The following is a 13,620-nucleotide window of genomic DNA, read 5'->3' as shown; positions in this document are numbered from 1 at the left end:
TATTTTATATTTTTAAATTAGTCTGTCATAAATTAATTTGGCTTCAATTTATATTTTAAAAGTATGAAAACTTTTTTTTGTTTTAATTGGTTAGATCAGTAGTTTCATTTTTATCTGAGTTTTGTCTTTATTACAATATATATGATTATTGAATACAATATGATTTTTAAAATATATTAGTACATGTTCTATATTTTAAAATTAGTCTATCATAAATGAACTTGGTTTCAATTTTTACATTAAAGTATGAAAACTTTTTTGTTTTAATTGGTTTGATTAGTAGTTTTATTTTTAAGTTATATGGTATCTGCTTTCATTAGAAAAATATATTATATGTTAAAACTAAAAAGTTGGAAGAAATATATTTTTGTGACAATGTGATTTTTGTTTTTAAAGCTATACACTATATAAGATATAAATAAAATAACGTATGTAAAAATGTTTAATTTATGATTAGTGAGAAAGACATATGTCACAAATATAGAGCGCCAAGTGTCGCATTGGCAGGCAAAGTTAAAAAAAAACCATTCTCATATTATATAAGATTTACTCACTTGGCAAAAAGAAAAAAAAAAATACTAAACTAGCTTCTTCATTATTAGAACTTGTGACAAACAACTAGAAATGATCTTACTTCTTAGGCATGGATGTCCAACACAAACAAGTTGGATATGCGGTTAGCTCATAGGAGGTATCACTTCTATATCACTTCCAGAGTATCCCTAGATCCTAATTATCTATGATCGAATCTGTAAATCATGATCGTCATCGTTTTGGCTTAGATTATCTGATCCATTCTTTTAGGAGTCATAAAAAGCTTTATATCCACAGATGGCGGCAAATTTCAGATGTTAAAACCCAGTTTGTTGTGATTTAAAACTATAATACATAAATGCGGATCAACGCTTCCGTAAATAACACAAAGATCGAGCTAGTTCATATTAGACATAAAAACAAAAAGAAAAAAAAAAAAACATGATATGTGTTCATATCAAAGAAGAAAATGACATTCCACTTTTTGGTGATTATAACTGAAAGTTAAAAACCTTGCGTTTTAAGAAATCAATGAATAGGGAGGCTTCATTGGCGCGTCTCTCCAACATGTTGCTCCTTTTGTAAATATTGAATGAATGTTGTGTGTTATTAACAACTGCCTTGCGGCGTTTATATACAAGACTCGATGTCGATGACTCGATGAACCCTAAACGTGGAGTGCCCACCAAGTAAATACACAAGTCGGTTTATACAATACAATATCGAGGCCCAATATACAACACAGCCCAATACTCCCCCTCAAGATGGAGCGTGTAGATCACAAACGCCCAACTTGGACATTAGATTACTAAACTGAACTTTTCCCAATGCTTTAGTTAAAAGATCAGCCAACTGCTCCTTAGTACCGATATGAGCAGTTGTAAGAACTCCGCTTTTGATGGCATCACGTACCCGATGACAATCGATCTCGATATGTTTCGTTCTTTCATGAAAAACTGGATTAGCAGCAATATAGAGAGCAGACTTACTATCACAAAAGAGGCGAGAAGGTCCAGTTGGTGGGAAACCCAAATCTTTAAAGAGTTGTCGTAACCACATTATCTCACGCGTGGCAATAGACATTGCTCGATACTCGGCTTCACAAGACGACTGCGACACCACCTTTTGTTTCTTAGTCTTCCAAGAGATAGGAGACCCACCAAGCAAAGCAACATATGCGGTTAAAGAACGACGAGACAGCGGACAAGTCCCCCAATCGGCATCGCAGTAAACCGAGAGTTGCAAGTCTGCACGAGAACTAAGTAAAATACCTTGTCCAGCTGTTCCTTTAAGATAAGATACAACACGTAATGCAGCATCCATATGCCTCTCTCTCGGCTTCTGCATAAATTGGGACAAGATGTGAACAGAATAAGAAAGATCAGGTCGAGTATTGGCAAGATAAATGAGACGACCAACGAGTCTTCGATACGATGCGGGCTCCGGAATGTAAGGACTATTATCCGTAGCTAAGTGATGATTTTGCTCCATCGGTGTAGCAGCAGGTCGTGAACCCAGCAACCTTGTTTCACTGACAATATCCAAAGCATATTTTCTTTGTGTCAACATAAAACCTTCTTCATTACGGGCAATCTCAATGCCGAGAAAATATTTAAGTTTTCCCAAATCTTTCATACGAAAACACTCTCCGAGATATGTCTTAAACTTACGAATGGCCTCACCATCATTACCACAAACAACGAGATCATCAACGTAAACTAAAACTCGAATCTCTACACTTCCACGTGTGTAAGTAAACAAAGAGTAGTCAGAATAGGACTGAACAAAACCGGCCTTAGTGAGAGCCGTAGAGAGCTTTTCATACCAACATCGCGGTGCTTGTCGCAAACCATAAAGAGATTTTTGTAAGCGAAGCACTTTATTCGGAGCTGAATATGTAAAACCTTGCGGAAGCTTGATATACACCTCTTCACGGAGATCACCATGGAGGAAAGCGTTGTGCACATCCATTTGATGCACTTCCCAATTATTTGCCGCCACAATGCGTAACAATGCGTGAACCGTTGTCATTTTGACAACCGGTGCAAAAGTTTCAGAAAAATCCTCACCAGCAACTTGTCGATTTCCCAACACCACAAGCCTTGCCTTATATCGTTCAATACTCCCATTAGAGTGATACTTGATTTTGTAAACCAACATTGTGTCGAGAGAAACCTTCCCTGGAGGCAAGTCTGCAGCACTAAATGTGTTTGTTTCTTCAAGGGCTCCAACCTCTTTACCCATAGCATTCGTCCAACGTTTATCTTTGATAGCCTCTTTAAAACTTCGTGGTTCCACAGCCGCACTCACGGCTGCAAGAAACGCCTGATGCAAAGATGAAAACCGGGCATCAGTGATAAAATCAATGAGAGGATAGAGTGAATTACCTTGGACCGTGTCGCGAGGATCGCTGATGGAGAGATCGGGAAGAACGTGATTATCGGAGTTATTTGCCACTGCATTATATAACACATAATCTTTCAAACGAACAGACGATATCTTTTGACGTTTGCCCTGTCCCATTTCAGGTTCAGGCTGCGAAACAACATTGTTGTGATCACTAACACCAGTATCTTCAACAACCAGCCCCGGACTACCCGGTAAAATAGGTCCAACTTCGAGGATGGCACCATCAAGCTCGGCTGGACTGACTTCCCGTACTTTGGGTTCAACAACATTAACAAGCAAGCCACTATCCTGGATACTCCCCCTGTCGGTGGAGTTACTGACACTCCCCCTGTTTCCAACAGGCTCCGACCTATCCATAATCCAGTCAGTGTCACATGTGTTAAATGTAACACCATGAGGCAACGCTGGTTCCAACTGAACAGAAAAGGGAAATTCACCCTCCTTGAATATAACATCACGAGAGACAAAAAATTCATTAGTATCCAAATCATATAGTTTCCAACCTTTCTTTCCGTACGGATATCCCACAAACACACACTTTCTACTACAAGGAACAAACTTGTCTTTGTCCCGTATCTGCTTATGTGCATAGCACAAGGAACCGAACACCCGCAAGTCATCATACACCGGTTGTTCTCCAAACAACACTTCATGAGGACATTTATTGTGAAGTAACTTTGTTGGCGTCAAATTGATAACATGTGCCACCGTTAATATCGCTTCTCCCCAAAACTTTGTAGGCAAGTTTGCTTGAAATAACAAGGATCTTGCGACATTGAGGAGATGACGATGCTTTCTTTCCACTCTCCCATTTTGTTGTGGTGTTCCTACACAAGTTGTTTGATGCACAATCCCTTTTTCTCTAAAGAAAGAAGACAAACAAAGAAACTCTGTTCCATTATCGCTTCTCACCATCTTAACTGCCTTCCCAAACTGTTTTTCGGAGTATGCACAAAAATTTTGGAGAACACTCTTAACTTCTGATTTTTCTAACAACAAGAACGTCCACACCGTTCGGGAAAAATCATCCAAGATTGTCAAAAAATAAGCTGCGCCATTAGAGGCTTTAATACGGTACGGACCCCATACATCGACATGGATTAAAGAAAAACACTCGCTTGTTTTATTAATACTATCAGAGAACATCTCTCTAGTTTGCTTAGCCCGAAAACATGTCTCACAATGACTTGGACTAGCAGAAACGGAAACACCAGAAAATAAAGGCATAGTAGATAAAACTGAATATGAAGGATGTCCCAACCGCTGATGCCACAAAACTTCATCAACTCTCCGAACTGTCTTGTTTACACGAGCAGTTTTTACATCTGTAAAATAATAAACTCCATCACGTTCTGTCCTGGCTCCAATCAGCGTCCTCAAAAACCGGTCCTGTAAAACACACACCGCATCGGTGAAAAAGGCAAAACAGTTAGAATGCTTCAAAAGCTTCGAAACCGAAACTAACGTGCAATTCAAGTCGGTACATATAACACTTCATATAAACTAATACGATCTGACAAACGAAACACCCCCGTTTGTGTCGACAAAGTTGTACTTCCATCTGCAAAACCAATTGTATACGGAGAAGTATTTTTGAGATTTGACAGAACCGACAAATCTCCCGTCATGTGGTGTGATGCTCCTGTATCAAGAATCACATCTCCATATTTCTTACCGATTAGCTTATCACTCCCACCATTGGATTTTTCTTTGAGCATCTGCGAGAGTGCTTGCAACATTTGCTCCGGAGTTAGGTCCGCGGGGGTTCCGTTAGGATGTGGACTTGTTGCATACGCAACATTTACTTGACCTCTTCCTCGTCCACCAAGTTGACCACCGTGACCACCTCTTCGTGATTGGCCACGTCCTCCGCGACCTCCTCTCTCTGAAAACCATTCGGGATACCCCACGATCTGCCAGCAAGAGCTCTTTTCATGCCCAGCTCTACCGCAGTTAGAACAGAGCCGATCACGTCCTCTGTTTCCACCGGAGACTTGTACTCCAAAATTACCTCCGTCACGGGATTCACGACGAGCTCCACTTGATTCACCGTGTCCTTGCTCTAGACGAGTCACGAACCCAACAGCTTCATGTTGTTGTTCACGAGCTTTAGCAGAGTTGAGTCTATCTTCTTCTCGGATAACTTTGCTATATGCCTTTCCGAGATCCGGCAACACGTCCGCTTCAATGATGGCAGTCACGACATGCCCAAACCTTGACTCGTCTAGCCCCATCACGAATTGGTGAACTCGTTCTTCTTCTCTCTCCTTTTCATACGTTGCCGCTGCTCCACATGTACACGCCGGTAGAGGTCGATATGTTTGGAGTTCTTCCCACATCTTAGCAAGCCTACCATAGTAGTCAATTACCGCTTGCCCATCTTGTTTACACGACGCCAGCTTAGCCATCAACTGATGCACACGCACCTTGTTCCCGACGGAGAACCGCTCCTTCAGATTTTCCCACAACTTGTGAGCATCGTTGATGAATGTCACCGTCGATCTCTGACGTCCTCAACCACCCAACTATCATCGAGTTCACGCTCAACCACGAGTCCAGATCCGCATGTCCCTCACACGGCTTTTTCAGACTCCCGTCGATGAAGCCCGTCTTTCTCTTTGCTTGTAAAGCATTCAACATCTCCATAGCCCACTCGTTATAGTTATCACCCTTTAGTTGCACCGAGGTGATGAGAGCCCCTGGGTTATCGGATGAAAACACAGAGTAAGGAGACACAGCTACACCTTTGTCACCGGTCACGCCGGTCGCGACAATCTTTTTACTATCGTCACCCATCGTACGAACAAGAAACTTTCGGAACTTCCGAACAAGAAACGAAAAAGAAAAGAAAACTCAAGAAATTTAGAAGCTTAGATCGAATTAGGAGGATGTATGCTCTGATACCATGTAAATATTGAATGAATGTTGTGTGTGTTATTAACAACTGCCTTGCGGCGTTTATATACAAGACTCGATGACTCGATGAACCCTAAACGTGGAGTGCCCACCAAGTAAATACACAAGTCGGTTTATACAATACAATATCGAGGCCCAATATACAACACAGCCCAATACCTTTGAATCTGACGAAAGAACAACAAATCACCTGTCACAATCAAGAAAACAAGCGTGAACAACCGTGACACCATCGGACTCAACAGCCATCGGCATCTTCCTCTTCACCGCTATTTCCACTGATGTGCAGACCCCATGTAATACAAAGAACCAAGTAACTTCCCATGTAGGCGTCTCACGGTTTATGTAGAAGTATACAAGCTCGTGAACCAAACCAGAGAAGACGAATGTCGTGAAACGCCCTATGAACCTTGCCCAATTGGTGGACCCCATTTGGTGCTGCCATACTGAACACACCGGAAAATAGATGCATGGTCGGTAAATAGCCGAGACCATGAGGTTCCAACGGCGACCCCAGAAATCTTGAAGAGACGTGGCTAAGTATGGTTTATTAAAATGTGGCTCCAGGTCGCATCCAAGAATGATGGTTAGCAAAGCGTTGACGATGGTTAAAAGAACGTCCAACACCAGGTATAGATGCAATGGATGGAGACATCGTAGAAGAATTGGAGGCAAAAAAATTTTGTATAGTTACGAACGTTTAACAACACCCCCAAAAATGCAACTTTACTAGGGAAAACCCATTTGGGTACATGCTTTTGAGAGTTAGGGTTTTCTTGAAGCTTGATGGGGAAGCAAGTGAAGCATATGAATCGGAAAAGATTTTTGGGAAGTGGTACAAGAGGACCTTTGTCAAAAGCAAATAGGATTAGCTTTAAATTGGCAAGTATAGAGAGGCAAAACGCTGTAGTAGAAGAGAAAACAGTAAAGAAGAAGAACAAAGGAAGAACAAGAAAAAGAACACAGACGGGAAGAACAAAGAGTAATCGATAAACACCACTTTTGATCTTGGATGGTACGTAGTAACAGTAAGACACAGAGATTATTGCAGAAACCCATACTTTGACGAAGCTCTTGAGTTCTTCCTCCATCGCTCTGTTCTTTTATTTTTTTTTAGTTTTTTGTGCGTTGCTCAGTTTCTGCAATATAACCTAGGTCTGGCTAAGTTTTAACCTGGTTGTTTGGCGTGTCCAAAAAGTAATCGAATTGAAGAGAAAATTAGGAATGTGGTTTACAGGTCAAACAATGAAGAACAAGGTTTGCTTCTACGTAATCTGTCTTTTGACTTCTGATTTCCTTCTCTAATTGCTGGCTCTTGTCTTATTTGTACTCCGTCTCGTTTGAACCGCATCGGTCAGGACTGCAAGACTATGCGCTTTGATTCCACCAACTACTTCAACGACCATGAAGGTCAAACATATATGATTATCACAGTTGCAGGCTTCTTCTTAGACATTGAGCGATCCTCATTGTATTTCAGAGATTGTTTTGACATTATGAAACTCACAAGTAGTTTCTAGTCTCATTATATTTCTTGATTGCTTAAACTAAAAACTTTCAATTAGAACCAATGAGAGAGAGAGAGAGCACTCCTACTACCTACTGAAGTCATATATTTTCTCTGTCTATAGGGAAATACAAAAGCAAGTGAAACCGTGGGTAAAAGAAAAAACTATAAATAAGGGTGAAAAGCCCAATAATTATCTATTGGGCCTTCACGAAAAGCCAAACAATAAATCACACAGGTAGAGTGACACCATGATCGTCACCGGTAAATTAGTTGGCAACTCACTCCGCCTGCTCTTCGATAACTCCGAGGAACCGCCTCTCTCTCTCTCACTCCTTAAATCACATTTCTCTCTCTCTCTGGCATTGTGATTAACGAAATTGGGAAAAAAATGTCTCGTCTTCTCCAAACACCCTTCTTACCCTCCGTGTCTCTCCCCACAAAAACACGATCGTCCGTTCCGGGTTTCCGGGTAAAGCCCCGGACCATCCCAATCCAAGCAAAGATCCGAGAAATCTTCATGCCTGCACTAAGTTCCACGATGACCGAAGGCAAAATCGTCTCTTGGGTTAAATCCGAAGGCGATAAGCTCAACAAGGGAGAGAGTGTTGTCGTTGTTGAATCCGATAAAGCTGATATGGACGTTGAGACCTTTTACGACGGTTACCTCGCTGCAATCATGGTTGAAGAAGGTGGTGTTGCTCCCGTTGGTTCAGCTATTGCTTTGTTAGCTGAGACTGAGGATGAGATCGCTGATGCTAAGGCTAAAGCTTCCGGTGGTGGTGATTCTAAGCCTCCTCCTCCTCCTCCGGCTTCTCCTCCGACTCCTGCAGTTGAATCACCTGTGTCTGTTGAGAAGAAGGTTGCGGCTCCCGTGTCGGTTAAGGCTGTGGCTGCGTCTTCGGTGCATCCGGCGTCTGAAGGAGGGAAGAGGATTGTTGCGTCTCCGTATGCTAAGAAGTTAGCTAAGGAATTGAAGGTTGAGTTGGCTGGTTTGGTTGGAAGTGGACCGATGGGAAGGATTGTGGCTAAAGATGTTGAGGCGGTTTCAGCTGGAGGAGGAGTTCAAGCTGCCGCAGCTGTTAAGGAGGTAGCGGCAGCTCCTGGTGTGGAGCTCGGATCGGTGGTTCCGTTTACGACTATGCAGGGTGCTGTGAGTAGGAATATGGTGGAGAGTCTTGCGGTTCCTACTTTTAGAGTCGGATACACGATCACTACTGATGCTCTTGATGCTCTCTACAAGAAGGTGAGTAAGTTCTGAAAATTAGGTTGGTTGACATGATAGGAAACTGGAATAGATTGGTTGATGAGAATAATACAAATGGATGGAAATTTTATGAACTTTATGATAGAAAATTTGAAGAAGATTGTAGCTTTAAGGGTTGCACTTTTGTTACCTATATAATCAATCGTTCACCACTGATTTGGGGGTCTCGTTTTGTCCAAGGTTTATATGTTGGCCAATAGATAGCTCAGAAGCACACACTGAGTTCGAACAGTAAGTTTATGTATTGATTTGTATTGTATTGTTTTCTTTGGTTTAGATTAAGTCGAAAGGTGTGACAATGACGGCACTCCTAGCAAAGGCAACTGCACTCGCACTGGCAAAACATCCAGTTGTAAATTCTTCCTGTAGAGATGGTAACAGTTTTGTGTATAACAGTAGCATCAACGTTGCTGTTGCTGTTGCTATTGATGGTGGTCTGATCACTCCGGTGCTTCAGAACGCTGATAAGGTTCTTTTCTTTTGTATGCTTTATAACAGGTTTTGAGTTTTATTCTGTCTTCAAAACCGGTATATAACAGATTGTTCTCTCTTTTGTAAATAGGTTGACATTTATTCGNAGAGAATAGTGTCTGCCAGAGGAAAGAAATCTCCATATGCTGCTTATACATACAGTAACAAGCAAAAATTTACATCTATCATCTGACACTTTTACTTTNAGCTACAGCCTCAGGAGTACAACACTGGTAAACCTAATACTAGAATATACAAGTGATTTTGAGTTTGAGATTTTGCAACGGAAATGTTTGTTAAGTAGGTTCATAATCAGTTGTCAACATTGTTTGAGACTTGATACTTTTTTTCTCCTTCAGGAACCTTCACTCTATCTAACCTTGGAATGTTTGGCGTCGATCGGTTTGATGCCATTCTACCCCCTGGAACTGTAAGTGCTTTTTACTCTACGTATTTTTTTATTTATTTTATATTATATACATTAATGTAGTTTCTAAAACTATTTAGCGTATATCTTTTAGCCTAATAATTATGCTAAGGAATAACAGCTCAATGAGTTTTTTTTGTTGTCTATGATCAATGAAGGGAGCAATTATGGCTGTAGGAGCATCTCAACCTTCAACGGTTGCTACTAAAGACGGACGCATTGGCATGAAAAACCAGATGCAGGTAAATCTTATTATCAACCATCGTTAGACCTTGGTCATCTTCTCCTTTTGTCTTCATGAAATCGTCTCGAGTTGTCCTGGGAACTTGTCACTGATGACTGAACACTTGCAAACCCACAGGTGAATGTGACAGCAGATCATCGTGTCATCTATGGTGCTGATCTCGCACAGTTCTTGCAAACATTGGCAAGCATTATTGAGGACCCAAAGGACCTGACATTTTAGGCCAAATGACTGCTTTTCGCATCCCAGTCTTCTCTGATTTTGATTTCATGGGAGCTTGTATTTCTGCGGTAATCAATTTCTTTGATAGAGTCGACCTTTCAAGAGTAATGTTGAACATAATCATTTCTTTGTTTTGAGCTATCTTTGCAACATTTGGCGCATTGAAAGGCCTTCTCACATGATTTTGCCACTGACTTTTTCATATTTATCCACTTCCTGTGATGAATCTAATATGGACTGATAATATTAAACCACAACTCTGAATGCATTAGATCCTTCTTGTTTATCAGCATCTCGAAAATGGAGATGCATAGAATAGTGTCTGCCAGAGGAAAGAAATCTCCATATGCTGCTTATACATACAGTAACAAGCAAAAATTTACACATCTACCATCTGACACTTTTACTTAGAGTCTTGTGAGCATCTTTAGGACAGTCTTCATCTTGGGCCTTGCCCCAGGAGAGATGTTTATGCAGGCAAGAGCAACACTGAGGGCACGGAGCATCTGCCTTGTTGCTACAGATGATGTTTTACTCACTCTGAGATCAAGAATGTTGTTGCACTGTTCTTGTTGGCTCGAATGACTCTGCACCCACTTAGCCAATTCTCTTCCTTCGCTTACCGCTTGCCTTCCAGTCAACAACTCCAAAAGAATCACCCCAAAGCTGTAGACGTTCCCAGCCATTGTCACCCTCATAGTGTAAGCATACTCTGATGAAAGATTAAAAGTGAAGGATTAAGAGAGTTGATGTTTTTTAGACAAGCCGAAAAACATTTTGCACTCACCTGGTGGAATGTAGCCGATGGTGCCTGCAACTGCTGAGAGGCTGCTGTTGCTTTTGGATGGATCGATTACCTTAAACAGTTCAATGTCCCCTACTAAGGGCTCAGTGAGCGACTTGAGCATAATTTTTTTACTTGAGAGATCAGGTAGAAGGATTGGTTCACGGCCGCTGGATTTGGATCCATGCAAGTAAGAGATCCCCTGAGCTATGCCAACCGCAATACTGTACCTGCTCGTCCAATCAACCACATCACTGGTATGGTTGTGTAGAACATCGTAAAGGGTACGCATGTGAGGAAAGTCATAGATGAGCAAGCATCCTTCTGAATAGAGCACATATGCTAGTGGAACCATTACGTTCGTGTGATGCAGCTTGCCCAACATCTCTAGCTCTTGCTCTAGTTGCTCGCTACTGGCTAGCTGGAAAAGCCTGTCTCTTGTGTTAAGTCTTTTGATAAAGTAACTCGAACCAGAGGGCATGCCTACTCTGTAGTAACTCCAGAACATTGTCTGATGCAGAGCATTTTCTGGATGAGCAACAGCTTCGACAGCTTTGGTGAAGTTGATGTTTGATCTGTGTATAGGGTTTGAAGTGAGAAGCTTTCCATGAATGACCTCGGGGAGAACAGTTGATCCTTCTTCAGCTGGGTCGACTTGCATGTTGTTAACTCCCTTGAAGCGCCTAGAAAGTTTGAGCACGATGAGAGTTGTGATCCCTGCCACGAGAGCAAGAACTCCAAGGACAACAAATATTACAACCATAACTAGTTTGCTTTTCCCAGATTGGCTTCTCTTGATAGAGACTTCATCCTCATTGATTGACTTGATCCCGGGGTTTCCACTGATATTAACTAAAACATTTCGGGTGAACCTAGGCATATCTCCGCTTAGTTGGTTGTTGGAAAGTATAAGCTGCGTGAGAGATATTAAACTGCCAGAAGGAGGGATTTCGCCTGAAAGTTTGTTATTTGACAGATCAAGAACTTCCAAGTTTATAAGTTGAAACAATGAAGTGGGGATAGGCCCTTCAAACATGTTGTAGCTGAGATTCAATGAAATCTGTAACTTTGGTGGCATTACTGGAATCCTACCGCTTAGCCGGTTTTGTCCAAGCTGAAGTTCTATCACATTCTCCAGATCTCCAATGTTTTCAGGTATGGTACCAGTCAGATGATTTCCTTGCAAGTTCATGTTGGAAAGCTTCTTTAGCTGCAAAAGAGAAGGTGGTATGGATCCACTCAGAGAATTCCAGCTGATATTGAGAATCAAGAGGTTAATTAACAATGTGATAGTATCTGGGATTTCTCCGGTAAGCTTGTTTTGCTGCAGTTGTAACACTTGAAGGCGGGTAAGGTTTCCAAATGAAGGAGGTATTATCCCGGAGAACCCGTTCATAGCCAAGTTCAGAAGATTCAAGCTCACAAGGTTTCCAAATGCAGAAGGTATGTGGCCTGTTAAACGGTTGTTGTCCATCTCCAGGTAGGTTAGGTTCTGCAGTGATTCAAACGCAGCTGAGGGCACAGACCCTGTTAGCTTATTGCTTCCAAGTCTCAGCCTAACCAGGCTAGACGAAATGCTTTGTGGTATCCATCCAACAAGTTGATTAGATGACAGATCCACAGAGACGAGTTTAAGCTGTGACAAAAGATCACCTGGAATCGACCCGTTTAGGTAGTTGAAGCTGAGGTCTAAGTTTGCGAGGTTTTTAGTGATCCCTGAAGGGATTACTCCGGTGAATTTGTTACGGTTAGCTGCAAATCTACGCAAAGTTTGGATTCTTGAAAGTGATTCTGGGATTGTCCCGCTAAGATTATTGTTGGAAAGAATTAAACTTTCTAACTTGGAGAGGTTTCCCAATGAACTCGGGATTGAGCCAATAAGATGATTATCACTGAGATCTATCAGCCTTAATTCTTGATAATGTCCGATGCCCTCGGGGATAGTACCGCTCAAATGGTTATCTGAAACCTCGAGCTTCTCAAGACTTTTGGTCAAATTGATCGGAACAGAACCAGTTAAACTGTTGAAGCTAAGATTCAAACTCCTCAACTGAACCAACCCCTCAAAACCATAATCTCGAATGATCCCACTCAACACGTTGTAAGAGATATCAAGAACCGCCAATTTGGAGAAACCGCGGAAACTAGGAGAAGAAGAGAAGTTGTTGGAGCTCAAGTTCAGATGCTTAAACCCAACTAGTCTTTCGCAATTCGTCACAAAACCATCTGGGATTAAGCTTAAACTGTTGTTGGAGACATCAAGAGACTCCAAAGTATGGAGATTGCAGACAACTGGTAAGAAGGAAGAATTGGACAGATCAAAGCCAGAGACAGAGAGGCTAATCACAGAGCCATTGTCTGGCCGGCTGCAAAGAACACCGTTCCATGAACATGGATTCATCTCAGAACCAGGACGGTTCCAATCCGGGATATTAAGGAATCTTGAGAGTTCGATCATTGTGTTTTTCTGGTCCGGAGACAGCTCCGAGAAACATACATGGCAACAAGACCAGAAGATGAAGAAGAGACAGAACATGAACTTACCTGTTTCTGGATGAACATGTATCTTCTTCATCATCTTTCTTGACCCCGGTGATTATTGTTTTCAGGCAAAAAAGGTATGATGAAAAGCTTAACGCGTCAAGATTGCCGAGAAAATTCGATTAGAAAACGGAAACAGACAGGTCAAGGAAAGTGAAGAGAATAGCTAACAGTGTGTACTTTCCGTCTCGTGTTGATTGGGTTGAAGGAGTTGACTTGACTGATGCGTTAACACAAGTCTTTTTCGAGTGAAGCTTTCCCACGTCATCACTCTTTGTTTTTTTTTTTTTTTTTTTTT

The 13,620-nt window shown here is 41.6% G+C and overlaps 3 protein-coding genes across 3 annotated transcripts; 1 reads left to right on the top strand and 2 right to left on the bottom strand.

Annotated features, from left to right (window-relative positions):
* Nucleotides 1,026-6,950, bottom strand: LOC104759680 (putative long-chain-alcohol O-fatty-acyltransferase 10). The gene is given in 4 exon segments (XM_019238972.1): nt 1,026-1,110; nt 6,019-6,111; nt 6,113-6,537; nt 6,540-6,950. Coding segments are annotated over 4 exon segments (1,014 nt in total).
* LOC104759679 (dihydrolipoyllysine-residue acetyltransferase component 5 of pyruvate dehydrogenase complex, chloroplastic) lies at nt 7,622-10,201 on the top strand. Its single transcript, XM_010482581.2, has 7 exons — nt 7,622-8,612; nt 8,911-9,102; nt 9,196-9,219; nt 9,313-9,337; nt 9,464-9,534; nt 9,690-9,773; nt 9,893-10,201. Exons 1-7 carry the CDS (start codon nt 7,758-7,760, stop codon nt 9,995-9,997), a joined length of 1,356 nt encoding a protein of 451 aa, XP_010480883.1. The 5' UTR covers nt 7,622-7,757; the 3' UTR covers nt 9,998-10,201.
* Nucleotides 10,244-13,590, bottom strand: LOC104757784 (leucine-rich repeat receptor-like tyrosine-protein kinase PXC3). Its single transcript, XM_010480573.2, has 2 exons — nt 10,785-13,590; nt 10,244-10,709 (listed from the first exon to the last, which is right to left on the bottom strand). Exons 1-2 carry the CDS (start codon nt 13,357-13,359, stop codon nt 10,405-10,407), a joined length of 2,880 nt encoding a protein of 959 aa, XP_010478875.1. The 5' UTR covers nt 13,360-13,590; the 3' UTR covers nt 10,244-10,404.

The sequence above is a fragment of the Camelina sativa genome, chromosome 17, assembly GCF_000633955.1.
Source record: "Camelina sativa cultivar DH55 chromosome 17, Cs, whole genome shotgun sequence".
Classification (NCBI taxonomy): domain Eukaryota; kingdom Viridiplantae; phylum Streptophyta; class Magnoliopsida; order Brassicales; family Brassicaceae; genus Camelina; species Camelina sativa.
Note: the sequence above shows the minus strand (reverse complement) of the source record. Positions and strands in the feature narration are given on the sequence as shown.

Bases quoted from the DNA above. Each gene is read 5' to 3' on its own strand.
- LOC104757784 (XM_010480573.2), bottom strand. From the start codon at position 13,359: ATGATGAAGAAGATACATGTTCATCCAGAAACAGGTAAGTTCATGTTC. The intron at 10,710-10,784 runs GTGAGTGCAAAA...ATCTTTCATCAG, and splicing joins CATCGGCTACATTCCACCAG to AGTATGCTTACACTATGAGG.